We start from the raw sequence: 16028 nt of genomic DNA, 5'->3' as shown, positions 1-16028 counted from the left end.
TACAGCTTGCTTGCTTGCTTATTTACTTATTTATTTATTCCGTCCTAGGGATTGAACCCGGGGAGTACTGAAGTACATCCTCAACACTTAAATTTTTTTAAAAAAATTCTGAGATAGAATCTAGCTAAATTGTTCAGGCTGACCTGGAATTTGAGATTCTCTTGCATCAGCCTCCTGAGTCACTGGGATTATAGGAGTGAGCCCCAAGCTACATTCAGGTTTCTATAGCAGGTTGCCTTTAGTGTTGTTCTCCTAGGCTAGAACTTTGACATAATTTAAATTTTATCTAAAATAGCCTAAAACTATCCTCTTAATGATGGGTTTTCGGCCTAAATAGCAATTCTGCTAAGTCATGGCAGCAGAGAACCAATATGGCACGGTCCAAATGTGACTGTGAGGCAAGTCCCGCCTTTCTCCTTCCTGGCCTGGTTACAACTTCCTACTTCTTTCTTTTTACAACATCCTGTTTCCTTTCTCTCGCTCCCTGCCCAATCCCTATCTGCTACGTCACACAGACCACCCCAGCCAGGCCCTCACAAGTTCCCTGCCACTCTCTGGCTTCCCAGCTTTCCTGTGCCTGCAATAGAGACGTTTTTGCTTTGTTTTTTACTTGCACCAAAAAACCCCTAATGCTTACCTTGCCTTATTTCTTTTTCTTGAGTATCATTACACAGAATGCAAATCCCTGACATTTTATATTTCTTTCTTTATTGTCCTCCTCCACTCCAAATGTAAAGCCCCATGAAAAGAGTGACTTTGAGTCATTGCTGTTTGTCCAGCACCTTGAAGAGGGCCTCGCGCCAAGATCAATAAGCATTCACTCAGTGTTGGAAAGATGAAAAGTCACTTTTGATAGACTGAAGGAGTGCTGTGAATACCTTTTGGATACAACACTACACTGTAGACAGATTTTGCCCATCCCTGAGGACAATGACTTTCCACTATTTCGTATTTACCTGAAATGATACTCCATCAATGTTATCGATAAACCAGATAAAATCAGTATCAGCATACTTCTTTTAGAATTCAGTCCCTCTAGAAAAAGAAGATAAAAAGGAGTGGAATTTTCATTTTTCTAAAATAATACATGGTTTCTTTCCCATCTCCTAACAACAGTTTAACCTGTGGGAATTTGACCACCAACTTCACTCCATGTCTGGTTCACACTCCTCCTTAGGAAGAAGGCGTACTTGGGGGCAGGGACTCCTCCCATTGTGCTGCCAGAGCCTCAAAGTCTCCTGAGGAAGCACACAGATCCTGTTAGCTTAGGTGCCAGGTGTCTGTGATGTTCCTCTTGCATTCCTCTATCAAAGTCCATCCTGATTATATATATATATATAAAGATATATATTGCAAAAATAGATGATAGGGCCACTGATCTAAAAATAAATGGGCTCTCTGTAAGTACATGTTTGTAAACAGTGATTAAAAGTCTAAATTACAAATATTACACTCTAAAACAGAATATTTGGGCCCAGTTGCAGGTCTTGCCTTTTGGGTTATGCCTTACATAGATTAAAATAGAGGTGTCTGATGCTTAATTTTTGAGTACTTCTTTAATGAACAAGACCTTTTAAATCTCTACCTTATGGTACAGATTAATGTATATCTACATATACTATGTATGACAGAGGCCAAGCATGCTTCATCCCAAGGCATGCTTCATCCCATTACCTTATGGCCATTGACCTATACTTAGTGACCATGGGCAACGTTGATAGGCCAGATAGCGGAGGTTGGAGACTTAGTAGGAAAAAAGTGATTTAAGATATCTATTAATTTTTTTATGTTGATTGGTGTTGAAATGAAATTTTGGATATCATGTGTTAAATATTTTATTAAAACAAAGTTCAGGGCCGGGGATAGAGCTCAGTGGTACAGCACCTACCTGGCAAGGGCAAGGTCCTGAGTTTCATTCCTGGCACACATAAAAAAGTTCATTTATTTTTTCTTTTTGCAATATGGTTTCTAGAATATTTAAAGTGACAAATGTGTCAACATGTCTATTGGAAAGTTCATTTATAAATAACACCATGCTGGGAAGGCTCTAGTCAGGTACAATTTTAGTGTCCAGCTCTGTGAAATGATCACCTTTTAAATTCATAATCATTTGAGATGCTCTATGAAATAAGACCGTGATCCATCTAACCAGATGGTTTTCTGTCAAGGAGAACTCAGTGACATTACTCTTCAAAGTCAGTAATACATTGCTGTCACCTTTAGCCTGCAGAATATTCCAGATGTTAGTAAGAATTGCCTCCTCAGTATTTTATAGCTGGGGGATCATCCTTACCTATGATTTGTGCCATGATCGTCCACAGTTTCATATAGTTCCTTCCTGAAGAGCTACTTTACCTTTAGTTTCAAAGATGTAAAGGTGGTGCTAAGACTGGCATGCCCCAATCATATTTTTAAGACTCAAAAAAAAACAAAAAATCAAATCAGATATTGTATACTGGTTTCCTGTGGTTTGAGTCTACTACTGCTACTACTACTAGTGATGTCACCAGAGGCTTTCATGATGCAACATTAGAAAGTCACTGTCATAATGATACATTTGGTAGCAAGTTGTTTTCATTGCCACCAAGCAATAGAACCTTGTTCCATCTGAAAAATTGAAGGGTTTAAAAACATTCTTTAAGCCAGGTGTGGTGCTGCACACCTGTAATCCCAGCACTCGGGAGGCTGAGGCAGGAAGATCACTGTGAGTTCAAGGCCACCCTAAGCTATATAGTGAGTTCAAAGCCAGGCTGAACTACATAATGAGACCCTGTCTCAAACAAAACAAAACAAAACACCAAGAAGCAAACACACCAAGAAAAGCAATTGTGTTTTTACTTGCGTTTGCTGTACTCCCTTACCTTTCTTTATAAGTGATCTTTATTGATGAAGTATACTTTAGATTGGGTTTTGTATGCATATATGTATATCTACATATACTATGTATGACAGAGAAAAAGTACAACCACCTTCCTTTTTCATCCTGTTATAGACAGTTTATTTTTCTCAGGCAGAGTTAATCCTGTCTTAGAATGTCTTTAAAGTCAAAGGCTTTTCTGCATCTATTGAAATGATCATGTAATTTTTGTCTTAGCTCTGTTTATGTGATTGTATACGTTGAACCATCCTTGCATGCTTGGGATGAAGCATGCTTGGCCGTGATGTGTCATCTTTTTGATCATTTGTTGCATTCTGTTTGCCAATATCTTGTTGAGGATTTTTGCATCTATGTTCATTAAAGAGATTGATCTGACTTTCTCTTTTTTATGTGGGTCTTTGCCTGGTTTTGGAATGAGAGTAATGCTAGCTTTCAGGAATGAGTTTGGAAGTGTTCCTTCCCTTTTAATTTCATTAAAGAGTTGAGGATTATTGGTGTTATAGTCTCCCTGAAGTTATTTTGGAACTTCAATTTTATTGCCTGTTATTGGATTGTATGGGGTTTTTGTGTCTTCTTGGTTCACTTTTGGTAATTCATATGTGTCTAGGAATCTGTCTATTTCTTCTAGGTTTTCTGATTTGTTGGAGTGCAATTTTTATAGTAGTTACTAATGATTTTCTGGATTTTGGCAGTGTCCATTGGGATTTTGATTTTTTAATTTATAATTGAATTGATTCGGGTCTTTTGGTAAGTTTAGCTGATGGTTTGTCTATTTTATTTTTTATTTTTTTCAAAAAAGTCAACTCTTCAACTAGTTGACTCTTTGTATTTTTTTAGTCTCAATTTCATTAATTTCTGCTCTGATCTTTATGATTTTCTTCCTTGTACTAGGTTTAAGTTTTGACTGTTTTTGTTTTCCTAGGACCTTTAGGTACATCACTGGGTTATTTACTTGAGCTGTTTGTTTTTCTAATATGAGCATTCACAGCAAAAAACTTTGCTCTTGGGACTGCTTTTACTGTGTCCCATAAGTTTTGGTATGTTCTTCTGTGATTATTTTTTGGAATTGTTTATTTCTTCTTGATTTCTTCTGTGACCCATTAAGTGTTCGGGAGTGTAATTATAAAATTTCTGTATTTTTTGCAATTAATTTCTAGTTTCAGTGCATTATGATCTGATAGTAAACATGGGGTAATTTTGATTCTTTTGTATTTGTTTAAGTAGATTTTATATGGCCAGTATGTGGTCTATTTTGGAGAAAGTTCTGAGAAAAATGTGTATTCTACTGTAGTAGAGTAGAACACCCTGTAGATTAAATCCTTTTGTCCAGAAGTAGCAGGGCTGGGAAGGTAGCTCAGCAGCACAGTGCCTAACTGGCAAGTGCAAGGTGCTGAGTTCAATTCTTGGTACCAAAAAAAAAACCAAAACAAAAAAAACCAGCATGGATCAGCTCTGGCATTTCTGTTTTTTGTTTAGTTAATCAATGTTTAGTTAATCTCTCTGCTTGTGAAAGTGGGTACTGAGGTCCTCCACTATGATTGTGTTGATATTTATTTGATTTTTATGTCCAATAGTGTTTGTTTTATGACATTGGGTACACTGGTACTTGGTGCATATATATTTACAATTGTTATCTTTTCCTGTTGAGTTGTTCCCTTAACCAATATATAATGACCTTCTTTGCTGCTTCTGATCAGTTTCAGCTTGAAGTCCACATTGTCTGAGAATAAGATTGCTGCTCCTGCTTGCTTTTGGATTCCTATTGCATGGAATATTATTTTCCATTCTTTGTTTTTTAGTCTGTGAATTTCCTCTTGGATTAGATGTGTTTCTTGTGTGTAGCAAACCAATGACTTGTTTTTTGATCCAGTCAGCCAATCTGTGTCTTTTAATTCAAGAAATCAGAACATTTATATTGAGAGTTATTACTAGTAAGCCTAGTCCTGTCATTGTGCTATTTTCCTGCTGTTAACTTCTGTATTTTTCCTTCTTGTTCAACTGTTTGCCCTAATATATTCATCCCATAGATTTTTGGCTTTGATGGCTTTATTTTTTCTATCTAGAATGGCCTTGAGTATTTTTTATGTTAGTTTGATGGTCACACATTTCTTGGGAAGTTCTTTGTCATGCAATATCCTTATTTCTTTATCAATTTTGGAAGACAGTTTTGCAGGGTATATTAGTCTGGCTTGAAAGTTGTTTTAGAGCTTGGAACATTTCTCTCCAAGTTCTCCTGTCCTTTAAAGTTTGTGTTGAAAAATCTACTGTAATCCTAATGGATTAAAGTTTATAGATGATATTTTGATTTTCTCTGAAAGCTTTTAAGATTCTAACCTTGTATTGGACCTCTGGGATTTTGACTATGTGTCATGGGAAGCTTCTTTTTTATTGTAATTATTTGGCATTCTATAATCCTTGCCTATATATTGAATTCTTTCACCATACTTGGAAAGTTTTTGCTGTGATTTTTGTAAGCAGATTCTTTATTCTGCGTATGCCATCCTCTCATTTTTTCCTAACTCCAATTAACCTTTAGTTAGTCTTACTGTCATCTAATAACTGTTGTATAAATTTTCCTTGCTCTCTTATTGCTTTTAAGGTTTCTCTGAGTGTAATGTTTTGTGCTGCCATTCTGTCCTTGAGGTCTGACACTATCTCCTCAAAATGGTCAAATGGCTCAAATAGTTTTGTTGTTCATTTATTCAGTAGAATTCTTTATCTCTAGAATTTTTGTTGGGCACCTTTTCATGGAGTCTATTTTTTTGATAAGTTTGTCACTCATGCTTTGCATGATTTTGGTCAGCCCTTCTAATTTTTATGTGATTCTTCTATAACCACAATGGTCAATTTGTTTGTCAGTTTCCCTATATGTTTGGGTATGTCCTTTTTGACCTTGCTGAGTTTCTTTGTTACCTCTTGAATCATTTCATAGAGCTCAGCTATTTGCTGTTTGGTTTCCTCTCCATTGGTGCCCCTTGGATCTGCTTTGGGAGAGTTGGGAAACTTGGGAAGCATTTTGTTACCTTGTTTTTCATTTTCCTTTTTTAAATTTTATTTTTGTGTGGGTGCTGAAGTTTGAGGTCAAATAGAAGAAAGAGCCTTTGTCATTAGCATGAAGATCTCTTTAGTTAGTTTTTATTTGCCAGTGGTGTGATCTTGTCTTTATTTGTCAAGGGGTATTGTCTACCACTTCACACTATTCATTTGAGGTGGACTCAGTTGCTGTGTTATTATTAGCTATTAGCTATTAGCTATTAGCTATTAGCTATACAGCATCCACAGATCCAACTACACATCATGAAGATTAAAATTTGTTTTCACAATTTTCCACTTTTATCAGCACCCCACACAGACTATACTGTTATCAGTGGTTAGTCTGGGATGTGGAGGGAGAAGGAAAGAGGAAAAGGAGGGAGATAAATCAGTAAAAGGATAAAGGGATAAGAAAACTATTAGTAGGTAAAAGCTAGAAAGGAAAAGTTTTTGCACATCAAAAGAAATCACCAACAGAGGAAAAAGAAAACCCACAAATTGGGAAAAAATTTTTAGCCAACTGTCCCTCAGACAAAGGACTTCCATCTAGAACATATAAAGAATTAAAAAGAAATCAGGCCCCCAAAATACAAAGACCCAATCCAAAACTGGGGCTTCTGAGATGAATATACACTTCTCAGATGAAGAAATGCAAATGGCAAATAAATACATGAAAAAATGTTCAATATCATTGGTCATCCAAGAAATATAAATTAAAACAGCACTGAGATCCCATCTCACCCCAAAAAGAATGGCTATCATCAAGAAATCAACCAATAACAAATGCTGGAGAGGCTGTGGGGAGAAAGGAACCCTACTCCACTGCTGGTAGGAGTGCAGATTGGTGAAACCACTGTGGAAATCAGCGTGGAGATTCCTAAAACTAGGATTAGAGGTCCCATTCGACCCAACTATTCCCCTTCTGGGTATTTTTCCAGAAAAATTGAAATCATCATACAACAGTGATATATGTGCACCCATGTTTATAGCAGCATAATTTGTCATAGCTAAATTCTTGGAAACAACCCAAACGCCCATCCACTGAGGAATGGATAAAAAAGATATGGTATTTTTATACAACGGAGTATTACTCAGGTATAAAGAAAGATAAACTGGAGGCTTTTATAGGTAAATGTATGCAACTAGAGACCATACTCACAAGTGAAGTAAATTGGGACTCACATGTGTAAACATGGTATTGTCTCCCTAGTATAAGAAACTGAAAGAGTAAATAAAATCTGAAAGGTACAATAGATATCATGAAAGGGAAAGAAACTGCTTAAAAGGAAAGAACAACCGGGATGGGGAAAGGAGAAAAGAAAGGAAGGAAGGAAGAAATATACATATATATATATATATATATATATATATATATATATACACACACACACACACAAGATAGCTAAGATAATTGTACTACTAACTTCTATTGGTTTACTGAAAGGAACAGTTAATGCTTAATTTGTTGATCAATTTTGCATGCCTATATCTGGTAATCTAAACAACTACTTTGAAGATAACAATATGCAATATAACAACCATAGTTAATTTCCTATTATTTTGTTTTGAAATTCTGTATCATTTTTATTATTTCTATTTTTTGTTCTCTTTTAAAAAACTAGAAAGGAGATCAAACTCTGTTTGAGGTATTTTTATGGCTGAAATAAAAGGTTACTACTGAAGGAGTTTAAGAGAATATTTGTGGAGGCGGAGGAAGGACGTAGGGGGAGGAAAGTGTAATTAGAGAAGGAAGGAAGCTGTAAGGTCACTGGAACTTGTTAATATATTTGTGGTTTTGTTTGGATCCTCTAAGCACAGTTCTGTTAAGGGTTATCCCAACATTTTTATGAATGGTACCATCCAAGTTAAAGCATTGGTCTATTATCATTTTATTTTGTACATATGCAGGATATATATATATATATATATATATAGCAGTGAGAGAAAACAAGAGGATAGGAAAAGAGGAAGTGAATAAAAAACAAGATTAGGAAGAAAAAAGAGAAAAGTGAGAGAGAGAGCAGAATAAAGGAAAATATTTTCTAAAATAAAAATGATACTAATAAAGAACCAAGAACCAAAGAAAAGAGAAAAGTAAAAAGAATACCTAGCAAGAATGCAGAGCAGACAAACAAGCAACAAAACAAAAAATTCCCACTCGGCTCTGTACCATAAACGCTAGTCATAGTGTCTACCCAGCTCCCTTCCGAGTCTGCCTTCTCAGAACATCCCCACCCCCAGGCCGCAGGCTGCTTAACCGGCTGCCTAGGAGTGATGAGGGCTGCCAGTCTCTGTGAGCCTCCAGCTGTTAGAAACACTCCCACGATTTCAGGTTCCCAGGATAAAGAGTGTTGGGGGAGGTGTGGACCAGCAGTGGCCCCACTAACATTTTGCAACAACCCTGACTTTTGGTTTAATCTAGAGGATTCATCTTTCAGATTTAATCTTCCGCATCTGGTGTGACTGGCTCCCTTATTTTAGACAACCTGTGTTATCTCATCTCTCCTCCAAGTGTCTCCAACGCACCTCCTTCTCTAGTCAGCCATTTTGGAATCCTGCAGTTAATCTGCATAGTTTGAACATCATTGCGTTCATTATACCTCATACCAAGGTGGCTCATCCTTTCTCTACGGTTGAACTGTATTTTACTACATGAATATATCATAATATATTTAACCTATTTCCTATTGCTAGCCATTTTGTTTATCTTAGCTATTATAAGAAACACCACAAGGAGATGCTTGAACGTGCTGAATAAGCACATGTTGAACAACACTGCAGGTTAATTTCCTAGAGTGTGATTATCAAAAGCCGTTTGCTTTCACCTGGCAGAGACATCAGTAAACCTCAGAGGTATGTTAGTTCAGAACACTTGAGCATCGGGACATCTTGCACAATATCATTGTTGACATCATGCCAATTGGGTCATTTGAGCAGAAAATGGCAAGAATCCCAGATGTCATGTCAGTACAAGTGTCTATCAAGGGATGGAAAAAAAGCCCCACAAAAACTAAGGGACCTTACACTTTGAGAAGCATATAAGCAAGCATGTCTGTCTAGGCCAGATCCTGTACCTTTCACCATTTTTGACTAAATCAGGGGTGCCATGTGCAATGGGACTCTGGATATTGGAAGCAAAATGTACTGCATTCGGATGTGACACTCAGACAATTCATTGAGCAACTGATAATCTCGTCAATTTTAAGTACGTGTAGAACAAGAGAAAGTTCTATTATAAGGTCCGGTCTGTGGGCAAAGTCTGTGTCATCTAGCATATTTAAGTGACAAATACAAACCCTGGATGGAACATTCTACGTGGTTCAGGTAGAGGATAAATACCCAATATATGGGAAATTTACTTGAACTATGACCTTCCCTGAACTTAAAACTCTCTGGTTCATCAAAATAAAGCTTGGATTGTGCACCTACAAGCCATTGAAATGCAAATAAATACCTTATATAAGTTAGGACTTGGGCAGACATGGAAAAATTCATGACAAGAAAGCAAGTCTTGGGCTGGGGATTTAGCTCAGCAGCACAGCGCCTGCCTGGCAAATGCAGCGTCGTGAGTTCGATTCCCAGTACCGGAAAAAAAAAAAATAAGAAAGCAAGTTTTTTACATGTTTCTGAAGTTTAAGGGTTTATGTGACCATAAGCATGTTCACTAAAGAGCAATGTCAGCAGAAGAGGCTCTAAATAGTCAAGAAAAGTGACCTTCCTAGGGTCAGCTAGCCTCTTCCTGTGGCTCTCACAGTGCTCGCTCAATGGACCTGTGTTTAAAGGTTTTGTTGACAGGGATGAAGTCTGTGCCTGACCTCAGTAAATCTAGCATTCCACTCATCAAGGATGACCTAGCTGTCTCCACTGCTAATATCCAAACTGCCAGCAGCAGAGGTCACCCTGAGTACCTCCCATGGCATCTTTCTTCTGAGGGGCCATCTGGCTAGTGATGATACACTGGTTTGCTGCATCATGGAAAGGTAAGTAGTATTCTGGGTACAGATTTTCTTTCCTTTTTTTACACTTCTCCCAGTACCATGTGGACTTATGCTTTATCCATTGCTCTGACTAGGAGATACGCTTGTTGTGAAATAGATTCAGTGAAGGTCTGATGCTAATGAAACCCACTGGGCAGGCCATGCAACTCATGACTTACAGCTGTGAATGACCTGGAAGGCTATGCCATGTGCTTAGGTTGCTGTCCTACAGGACGTGCCTATGGCTGGAAATAGTGGACACTCTGCCATACCCTCCTCCCATAGCCAGAATGCACGAGGTAGGGAAGTGAAGCCTGTTTTACAATTACATCAAATAACCTACTGCTTTTGCTTTCATACCTGCAGGCTTGGGTTCAGGGGCTTTGGAGAGACTAGTGTATAAGGAAGAAATGCTCCATTAGGAAACACAGCTGTGATCCCATGGAACTAGAACTTGAGACTTACCCTGGATCCTTACATTCTCATTATCTAAATCCACAGCCATGGAAGGGGTTTTTGGTATTGGATTGGAGGACTGACCACAATTAGCAAGAAGAAAGTTGGTCACCATCATATAATAATAGAATGGGGCTGAGTTTTCAAGGTGTTCACCGGAAGTCTCTTAATACGTACCATTGTCCAACAGCTCTTTTTAAGGGAAAACTGTGGCAGTCCATTTCAGAAGGACTTACCAAGGACTCAGGTTCTCCAGGGAGGAGGTTTATGTTCTCACCAGTCAAAGAACCCTCTCTAGTTTCTAGCAGAAGGTAAAAAATACACAATGCGTGGTAGAATTAAGCAGTGATAGATATAAACTTGACCTATGACCAGTTACAGAGATGAGGATTGCAGCAGATATGCGTTTTTTCCCTGTCTATAGTATAAATATAAAATTACATTATATATTTTGTGTATTACTATGTATCTTCATATGATAACCAATTAACCTATTTCTCCTATTATTTTTATGAGTACTAGTTTTTTAAAAACTTAATTTAGATCAGGGTTCAAACTATGAGAAGTCACATATAGTGCTAGTAGAGAAGACCTCTATCCTCTGGGGATCCTGGACATGGGGTGGGAAGGTGGGGGCAACTTGTCAGCTGGTATTTGCTATTTTGCCTTTAGGGGAAGAAAGCGATTATTCCTTTGTCCAAAAGTAATTGAACTCTGCCAGGCGAAAACATGAAATCATTCTGAGAGGTAGGGACAGGAGGGTGGGAAGGGTGCTCCCTGGTAACGCGGGTGGATTGCGGTAGCCATTGACGTGTCTACTCTCTGCTCATTGTGGCAGGGTCCCGCATTACAAAGACTCTGAGTTTGGGTATATAAATGCATATAAAATAGGTATGTTTTCAAAGGGAAAATAAAGAACAACTTTCAAATTTCTCTCTTTATATTTTTATTTTCCTTAGTTTCTGTTTAAAAAAACAACTTTGTAGTTGTAAAGCAGAGTTCTTTTTGAATGACGCATAGTTTTCTAAGTAACTACCCATCTGCTGGCAGCTTTGCCATCTTCCAAGTTTTACCTATAGGCCATATTTCTATAGTTGCAGAGATTTTCCTTTCCTCACACCTACAGACAATCCTTTTCTTAAGTGACACGAGGAATTTATATCTATTTGGATCAGTTAAAATACTTTAAACTTCATTTGCTTGTGGTAGAATCTATTCTATTCTGATATAATCTAACAAATATTTCCTCAACATTCACACAAGTTGTCAAATTACTACATCTCTGTCTGATTTTAGTAAACATATTCTGGAACTACCTAAATCCCCATTATATGATCCAAAATTAATATGATGAAAAGTATGAGTCTGTTATATTGATGAGCTTATCAGTTTGATAGTGATCTTGTAGGGCCACACTCTGTGATAATTTTCTAAAGAATCGGGCAAAATGATGCTCTGAAATTTGGGCATATGAAGAGCTACAAAATCAGTTACTTTCTCTAAGAGGTCTATAACTCTTAAAATTCCAAGAAAGCCTGACATTTTTAATATAGGGAGGCATTCCATGAAGGTAATCCCAGCAGTATTCTGGGGATAAGATTTTAGTGGGTTTATGGAGAAAGAAATATTTGTTTAAGTGGCTTTCATCATGCCACACTGCTTCAATATTATTTTTCTTGTCATTCATGATTCCCTTGGTGCACTCCCTGACGATATTGAGAACCTGGATGGGAGTGCCACCAAAAACAGCGGCATGGTAATAAAAGTCTCCCTTGCCCTTAGGCATATAAGCTTCTGATAAGTTATTTCTTTCATAAGGAAACATGTGAGGAACTGCCCAGAACCAAAAATTGTGTAACTGAGCTACAGACTCTCCCAGAGTCTCCACACCATAACTGCTTCTGAAGACTTGGTCCACATCCATGCAAAAGAGGAAGTCGACTTCATACTGGATATGATCCACAATGTGGTCTCTGATGGTTTTCATGCGCATCATACTGACGTCTTGCCATCTCTTCTCTCTCCCAATTTGAAAAATTTTGAATGTATGGTGACGACCCAGATATACCCAGGGCACAGCAGAGAAGTTGTCTGTCATGACATAAATGATGACCTTCTGGCCAGACATAAAAAACTTTTCAGCAGATATTAAAAATCTGCCCAGATAGCGTTCAAGATATCTGTGAGGTAAGAAAAAATGATTAAGTTCATCTTTTTTATATTTTAGTTTTTTAATTAAAAAAATTTTTTTAAGCCAGGCATGGTGGCTCATGCCTGTAATCCCAGCACTCAGGAGACTGAGGCAGGAGGATTGTCATGAGTTGGAGCTCAGCCTGAAATGCATAGCAAGACTGTCTCAAAAAGATAATAAATATATATATATATATATATATTTTGATGCTGAGAATTCAACCCAGACCCTCATGCATGCTAGGCAATCACTCTACTACCAGGCTAAATGCCAGAGTCCTGGCCTTACATTTTAATGGAACTATCTAAATCACATGGTTGTAGCCTATCCAGCAATGCTACTAAGCAACTAAATATACAATATGCTTTGTGGGTGTGGGTGTGTGTGGTGCTAGGGATTGAACCCAGGGCCTTGTGCATGCAAGGCAAGGGCTCTGTCACTGAGCCACATCCCCAGCCCTATAGAATGCTTTTTACATAGCATAGGAAAAAAGAAAATTATCTACCTTTCCTCTCCCTCATGGGGTTCTACACATCATAGAACACAGAGGAATTCCTCAAGAGAGGGACCACTGAAAACTGAACAGAGCGCAGGTAGATATGAAAGCCAGAGCTGCATATTGAGACCCTGTCTCAGAAAGACAAAAATAAAAATTAAAAATTAAAAGAAATACTCCCTCTGGGTTTGAACACTCTTGTCCCATCGTTCTTGCCACTTTCTGAAGCAGTTCTGGACATCCCCTTTCATGTCTTAAGTTGTGCTGTTGTGGCTGCCTCATTGTCCTGAGTTGATTTAAAACTTTCACCTTTTACGTTCACCATGACTTTGGGAAAGAGCCAGAAGTTGCATGGCGCCAGATCCAGTGAATAGGTGGATGAGGACACACTGTAATGTTTTTAGGAGCCTGCCTTTCCATTGGAAGGCACGTGGCAGCAGCATCCGCTGTATTTTCGTCGTACCTCCTAAAGACACTCATGACAGTATCTTCCAGAACTGCTTCAGAAAGTGGCAAGAATGACGGGACAAGCGTATTTGAAGTGAGGGGGAGTGTTTTGAGGGGGATAATGTAAAGTGTCTTTTGGTACAGTGAGTTTTTGAAATTTAAAAATTCACTGTATATTTTGATAGCCCCTTGCATTTATTGGTTCATTTTTCTTGCTTGGTTTGTGTTTAGTTTGTTCTTCCCTATCTAATTCCTTAAAGGAGAAGTTTATCTTATTAATATGAGCTTTTAATTCTTTTTAATGTAGGCATTACAGCCCTCTGAGCACTGCTTTTGGTCCATCTTATAAATTTTGAGATACTGTGCTTTTATTCATCACCTCAAAGTAGTTTTTGATTTTCCTTGTGATTGTGTCTTTGACCCACTGGTGGTTAAACAGTGTGTCATTGAATTTCTACTTATTTGTTAACTTCTCCAGATTTTCTTCTGGAATTTACTTTAAATTTTGTTCCATGTGGTCGTAGAAAAAACTTAGTTTAAAATTTAAAAATGCATTGCAGCTTTTGTGATTTGGATGTGTTCTGTCCCAGAGAAAGTTCCGTGTTCACTTGAGAAGAATGTGTAATTGCTGAGGGGACCGTTCTAGACGCGCTTTGTACAGCACTAAAATTATATATCAGAGAAGAGAGTGAAAGGAAAAGGAGTGTGGCACTGTTTAAATCATAATATTAACGAAAAATCTGCTGAGCTTGGGCAAAGATATATGCCATGAATAGACTTGTCTCTGCCAAGCAACACTGCCAGGGCGGAAGGGGACACCTGCGTGGGTGCCATGACAGTCTGTTTATATTCCTAGATCACAGTACGCTAGTTAGGGGGTCATCTATTGGTATTTTTTTTTAGGACCCTTCACAGATTATAAGTATGCATCAAATTTGATGTCTTCCCTATGTTTGGTAAACAATCTTCAAAGTTACGCGTCTGATTTGGAATACTTCCTAGTTTCATTGAACTTAAACCTTCTTTTCCTTTTTACCTACAGTTTGTTACTTTCGTAGGCTTTCACAAGACAGGTAATCAGTGCAATAGCTGTACACTTCCATCTTTAAGTGGAAATAGCTCCTAGCAATTTTTTTTAGGGGTCTACCTTAGTGATTCTGATTTTCTATTTGATTAGGAATGAAGCAGAAATTGGCTTTTGTTTTAAAATTGCTAAGTGGTCTTAGGTACTCTTTTATTCTTTTGTATCCTTATTGGTGGTCAGAAAATACCGCATGCAAACAGTCTGCTGGTAACCATGGTTACCTTGTTTTGTTATATATTGCACCAGTGCTCCTGTGAAGTATCAGTAAGCATAGCAAAGCAGTTTTGTCTGGAAGCAGTTTAGTGTTCGAGAGAGCACAGGATGGAAGAGCAAATTATTAGGTTAATCTGGTACGGAGACGGTGGACACAGGGGATAACAGAGGCACACACCTGTTTTACAAAGATGGCAACAGACCCAGGAAATTAGGTCAGCACTGGGAGAAGACTGTAAAATCAGAGAACAGAAAAGAAACTGAGGGACTGAGATTTCTTCTCTTGAGTGGACCAAGGTGATGATATTTAGAATTATGGCAGGAATTTGCCTAGAAAGAATAAATTATTAGGTGCAATTGTAAAGTGCAACCCAAAGTTGCCATTTTCTCTAACCAAAACCTGAATGTAAAGGACATTTGACATCATGACCTACCTTCCTACAGCAAATACAATCAGCCCCACAGTAATATTATGGTCTGCATAATACTTTTTCAAGACTGATTCATCATAAGTATCATGCCACATAATTGGAGCTGACCACTCAGTGATAGTTAAGTTCTTCTTCACCAATTCTACTATCTGTCTGTAGGGAAGACACAGAATTTTTAAATAAAATACATCATCATAAAACACCAGGAGGCGTTACTAAAGCATAAGTCCTTCTGTCTGATTGTAGCATCTCCTTACATCTAACAATACCTTGATGAGCTAATAAACTCAAGAAGTAACATATTGGAAACGGCTAGGTCATTACAAAAGTAAACTTACAGACTAGTTATGTTGTGCTTCCAAAGTCTTTGAAGATATATAGTTAAAATGTCTCTTAAAATCTAAAGTAACAATTTCTTTAGTCAAAAATCTCCTGGGCTTAGATTTTGTTTGTTTGTTTGTTTTTTCCGGTACTGGGAATCGAACTAACAACCTTGTGCTTGCCAGGCAGACGCTGTGCCACTGAGCTAAATCCCCTGCCCCCTGGCCTTAGATTTTTTTTTTTATTTTAAAAATAAAAGGAGGCAAACATCAATAGACAGACAACCTTTTACAAAATAGCAAAAGAACAGTGCAGATGATACAGAGTTACAAACAAAGTGGTAGGAAATTAACAATGTTTGTTGTATTACATATTGATATCTTCAAAGTGGTTTCTCATGAAAACAGATAGAGACATGCAATATTGAACAATCAAGGACTCATTGACAGTTTCTTTCAGCAAAGAAATAGAAGACAGTAGAACAACTATGTTAGCTATCCT

The 16028-nt window shown here is 37.7% G+C and overlaps 2 protein-coding genes across 5 annotated transcripts in view; both read right to left on the bottom strand.

The window, feature by feature from the left end:
* The window catches only part of LOC102015959 (N-acetyllactosaminide alpha-1,3-galactosyltransferase-like 1), a 39376-nt gene that overhangs the window by 13165 nt on the left and 10183 nt on the right, over nucleotides 1-16028 (bottom strand). Inside the window, exons 2-3 of one of the 2 annotated variants that reach the window (XM_005382563.2) lie at nucleotides 2294-2417; nucleotides 957-1035 (exon numbers count right to left, since the gene is read on the bottom strand). In XM_005382563.2, the coding sequence (XP_005382620.1) occupies nucleotides 957-1035; nucleotides 2294-2327 (113 nt within the window). In that variant the 5' untranslated portion in view covers nucleotides 2328-2417. The remainder of the gene's footprint in view (nucleotides 1-956; nucleotides 1036-2293; nucleotides 2418-16028) is intronic. The other variant, XM_005382565.2, reaches the window with a different exon arrangement.
* The window catches only part of LOC106146242 (N-acetyllactosaminide alpha-1,3-galactosyltransferase-like), a 16770-nt gene continuing 12021 nt past the window's right edge, over nucleotides 11280-16028 (bottom strand). For all 3 annotated transcript variants that reach the window (XM_005382559.1, XM_005382561.1, XM_005382562.1), the window contains 2 exons: nucleotides 15210-15359; nucleotides 11280-12524 (listed from right to left, as the gene is read on the bottom strand). In XM_005382559.1, the coding sequence (XP_005382616.1) occupies nucleotides 11831-12524; nucleotides 15210-15359 (844 nt within the window). In that variant the 3' untranslated portion in view covers nucleotides 11280-11830. The remainder of the gene's footprint in view (nucleotides 12525-15209; nucleotides 15360-16028) is intronic.

Source organism: Chinchilla lanigera, unplaced genomic scaffold (genome assembly GCF_000276665.1).
Source record: "Chinchilla lanigera isolate Chin_1 unplaced genomic scaffold, ChiLan1.0 scaffold00018, whole genome shotgun sequence".
Lineage (NCBI taxonomy): Eukaryota > Metazoa > Chordata > Mammalia > Rodentia > Chinchillidae > Chinchilla > Chinchilla lanigera.
The sequence above is the reverse complement of the archived record's forward strand: the minus strand, read 5'-3'. Positions and strand labels throughout refer to the sequence as shown.